We start from the raw sequence: 2,463 nt of genomic DNA, 5'->3' as shown, positions 1-2,463 counted from the left end.
AGTAGGGAGTCACTGGGAAGAGCATCCGGGCCGAGGGCTTGAAAAGGCTCCTTATTGTCTGCCGGGAGCCTGAGGCTCTGCCCGACCTTGGGACAAGGGGCAAGGTGGGGAGCTGAATGTCCGATTTGGGATTGAATTTCCCCAAAGCCATGAACCGGCGTCCTGGGGAACCGGGCCACAGGGACAGGAGGCGGTTAAGTAGAAAGTCTGTCCGCATACCCCTTCCTCCGCCGCAGGTCTGGATCCGGAGGAGCCCCCAGTAAGAACAGCAGCCGCCTGGGGGGCCAACCATGTATGCTTACAGCTGGCCGCCGCCCACACAGGGCGTGTGGCCGCCGCCGCCGCCGCCGCCGCTCACCTGCACCTACCTGGCCGCCCCTCTGCTGCTGCCCCCAGTCCAGGCCCACAGCTTCCGCAGCCGGCCCGGGAGCCTGCACGCGGGCGAGTGGGCGGCCCCACAGGAATACCACTGCTTCTACGGCCCCGCCGCGCCACCCGAGGCCGCGCCGCCCTGGTGGGCCTGCCCTCCGGCCTACGCCGCGGCCCTGCGCCGGCCCTGCGCCGCCGCCGGCATCCCGGGACTGTCGCTGCAGGCGCCCGCGGCAGCGGCCGAGAGCTGGGCGCCGTGGCCCGAGGGCGGGAGCCTACAAACCGAGCTGCGCTGGGGCCGCGTGGAGCGCGCGCGGGGCCCGCCTCTGCAGCTGCCGGACTTCGTGCGTCGGGAGCTGCGGCGCGCGTACGGCACCTACCCACGCGCCGACGTGCGCGTCACCCAGCGCCGCGGCCAGTTCCTGCTGCAGGCGACGCCGCGCGTGCGCGAGCCCGACCACCGCGTGGAGTGGCGCGTGCGGCGCCGGCCAGAGAGCGGCGACAGCGGCGACAGCAGCCCAGCCCGGGAAGCCGCGGAGCGCGGCCGCCCCAGGAAGAGCAAGGGCCTGAGCTGAAGCCGCCGCAAGGCCTAGGGGCCGGCCCGCGTGCACTCGCTTGGCTCTTTCGTGCGTCTGCCGCCGCCGCCAGGCAGAAGTGAGCCCTCACCTGCGCGCGGGAGGGCGGGCGCGCCGCTCACCTGTCTTTTTGGCTTTTCCCATGACTGCCCGCCCGCTTCCTGCACTTGTTTCTCTCGCCTTATTGCTGGACGGTGGGGGAAGGGCAAGTGCAAGACGGAATCAAGGGCACCTCTGTGTATTCTGTACCTCTTTCCTTCTTGCACCTTGGGCAGTGGAGGACGTGGGATGGAAGAAGGGCCTGGACCTCCCTCCTTCCTCCTCCCCACCTTCTCCTAAGGAGCTTGCCCTGCAGTAAGCCCCAACTTTCCCTTCCACTTTTCCCTCTATCAGAGTCGTCGCCCACCCCCCTTTCCCACCGCTCCCCTACCCCCGCCTTCCTGCCAAGCCGAGGGGCGACGGTGATCCCCAGCTTAGTAAGAAAAGTAAATAGGCCGGGCGCGGTAGCTCACGCCTGGAATCCCAGCACTGCGGGAGGCCGAGGCGGGCGGATCGCTTGAGCCCAGGAGTTGGAGACTAGCCTAGGCAACATGGCGAAATCCTGTCTCTACCAAAAAAATACAAAAATTAGCCGAGTGTGCCGGCACGCGCCTGTAGTCCTACCTACTTGGGAGGCGGAGATGGGAGGATCCCCTGAGCCCGAGAGGTCGGAGCTGCAAGGAGCCGAGAACGCGCCACTGCACTCCAGCCTGGGTGACTGAAAGCCTGTCTCAAAAAAAAAAAAAAAAAAAACAGTAAATAAATGAGCTAAGTCAAGTATACACTGCAAGATCATTGTTATGTTTTGGGGTGGTGTTTCTCCATCTGTTTATCTGTTTAATGGGAGTCTTACCGCCCGCCCTGGGGTACAAGAAGGTAGGGTGGAGGGGCGTGAAGTTGAACTGGCCCTCTGGAGAAAGCATGTGCCTGATCGCTGGGTCCATATGCCCTCTTCACCATCTCCCTCCAAGTGTGCAGGCCAGCACCTTCTAACTCTCCTCTTTGGCCCACCACCCGCCGAGATGCTGAGGGCATAAGCTCTATTTTTGACGTGTGGTAGGCATGACTAGGAAAGGGATGTCTGAGACCTGGGTTTAGGGCTGGCTCTGACATTTTCTACCTGTGTAACTTAAGGCTCTCTGACTCTCAGTTTCTTCATCAGTAAAAGAGGCGTAAAAGTAACCCAGCCTAATTGGAAGTTAAGGTGAATGTCTCGGCCGGGCGCGGTGGCTCACACCTGTAATCCCAGCACTTTGGGAGGCCAAGGTGGGCGGATCACGAGGTCAGGAGATCGAGACCATCCTGGCTAACACGGTGAAAGCCCATCTCTACTAAAAATACAAAGAATTGGCCGGGCGAGGTGGTGGGCGCCTGTAGTCCCAGCTACTCAGGAGGCTGAGGCAGGAGAATGGCGTGAACCTGGGAGGCGGAGTTTGCACTGAGCCAAGATGGCCCCACTGCACTCCAGCCTGGGCGACAG

General features: G+C 63.1%; 1 protein-coding gene across 1 annotated transcript; it reads left to right on the top strand.

Annotated features, from left to right (window-relative positions):
- The first annotated feature begins 290 nt into the window (after window positions 1–290).
- On the top strand, window positions 291–1,729 carry C8H10orf95 (chromosome 8 C10orf95 homolog). Its single transcript, XM_002821102.5, has one exon. It carries the CDS (start codon window positions 291–293, stop codon window positions 942–944), a length of 654 nt encoding a protein of 217 aa, XP_002821148.3. The 3' UTR covers window positions 945–1,729.
- The last annotated feature ends 734 nt before the right edge of the window (window positions 1,730–2,463 follow it).

The sequence above is a fragment of the Pongo abelii genome, chromosome 8 (assembly GCF_028885655.2).
Source record: "Pongo abelii isolate AG06213 chromosome 8, NHGRI_mPonAbe1-v2.0_pri, whole genome shotgun sequence".
NCBI lineage: Eukaryota > Metazoa > Chordata > Mammalia > Primates > Hominidae > Pongo > Pongo abelii.
The sequence above is the reverse complement of the archived record's forward strand: the minus strand, read 5'-3'. Positions and strand labels throughout refer to the sequence as shown.